At 44.8% G+C, this 1,537-nt stretch overlaps 1 protein-coding gene across 1 annotated transcript; it reads left to right on the forward strand.

Annotated features, from left to right (window-relative positions):
• On the forward strand, window positions 1-533 carry PENARI_c189G06700 (uncharacterized protein; the record flags this gene model as incomplete). Its single annotated transcript, XM_022638111.1, has 4 exons — window positions 1-15; window positions 69-145; window positions 213-322; window positions 427-533. 4 exons carry the CDS (start codon window positions 1-3, stop codon window positions 531-533), a joined length of 309 nt encoding a protein of 102 aa, XP_022482033.1.
• Between the last annotated feature and the right edge of the window lie 1,004 nt (window positions 534-1,537).

Raw genomic sequence — 1,537 nt, forward strand, 5'->3', positions numbered from 1 at the left:
ATGACAACTTTAAGCGTAGGCAAACAATGACCGTTGACTGCCTTCATATCTAACAATCCATTGTAGAGCTCGGGAAGATCGACGAATCCGAAGAGGTCGCAGCGGTCGATGCCGCTGCCGCAACTGACACATGGCCGGATGTAGCGTCAGATGAAGTTGGCAGAGGTCTTGTGCTTGAAGTCGAGGTACATATACTGACACCGACGGTACAGGAGCTGCCCTTTTGAAGAGATTTATGGATTCTGCAGCTCGCTTCGTCTCCCTGGTCGTTGTGAAAGTAAAGCAGACCACTTTGATACACTTCAACCCACGCAGAATGTTGGTAAGAGCCACACAAATTGACTTTAACTGGGTTGGACTCGGATCTTGTATCATAGTGTTTTGTACTCAGATCTTGAAGCTGTTAGAAATGCTCTTCATCGTCAGTGGGTTTCTTACTGGAGCAGAAGGCGCCTTCAAGAGGTGCAAATGGCTCTGAGACACCAGTGCAGTTGAAATTTTCCGTGGAATACATGAAGCACTGGCCTTCATAGTCAATGATCTGAAGGGTCCCTCCGAGAGCCACTGAGATGGAAGTGAAAAAAGCCAGCAAAAGACTCATGTTCATACTGATCTTAGAGATGGACTATCAGAGTTCAGTTGAAGAATTGGGTTGTTTGCTGCCACGGTCATGGGGCGTCGTGCGCATGGGCATTTATAGTCTCAGCTCAGCCTCTATGGTTTGATTATAAACCATGTGCCATTTATAAAATTGAAGCCTATGCGGCCAGCAAGAACTTGACCTAGCTGAGACACCGCATATATGTGGAAAGAATGGCGTAGCTGCAAAAAAGCGATGCACAAAGAGAAGCTGTGGTTTTGATTGAAGGTGGTTACACAGTCAAATTAGAGTAGGAAGATATCAGTTTGCGATCTAATCATCTGTCAGTCGTTACATGAAACCGTTGTGAAAGTCTCACCGTAGGTGGTGCATCCCATTGGTGGTGAAAGTTTCGACAGTCAGAAACGACTAGGCTACGGTTATAGCGGGCTCATTTCCTAGAGCACTTGGAGCGTTTTAAAAAGCATAAAATCCATATATCAAAAATAAATGAGGCCTAATCAACCCTTATGAGCTATTTTCAGTAACTGATATGAAACAAGTAAAAGCATGTGATGGTTACTGTAAGTAGGAGTGTCTGACGGACCGCAGGAAACCCGTACGAGGTATTAATGAGGGAGCCAACCATGAGGCAAAGTTGATGAATCGTGTTGAGAGGATCTATATCTATAAAATTCTGGGCATAATACACTGGGTATTCCCGAGTTGATCTGGTTGACCATACGAAACATAAGATTGAATTTGAGTGCTGCCGATTCTGCCTGGCTTAGTGGTTCAAGACCACTCTCAGTCTCCGAATGAATATCTTTGCGTGAATACGGGAAGATTCAAAAGGCAAGTACTGCGTAAAGTTTCTCGCTTGACGATCGTGTTGAGTATCACGGTGGTCAAAGCATATGGCGGAGACCACTACCAAGAGATATGTAAATAGATGAG

This window comes from Penicillium arizonense (assembly GCF_001773325.1).
Source record: "Penicillium arizonense strain CBS 141311 chromosome Unknown PENARI_contig189, whole genome shotgun sequence".
Classification (NCBI taxonomy): Eukaryota; Fungi; Ascomycota; class Eurotiomycetes; order Eurotiales; family Aspergillaceae; genus Penicillium; species Penicillium arizonense.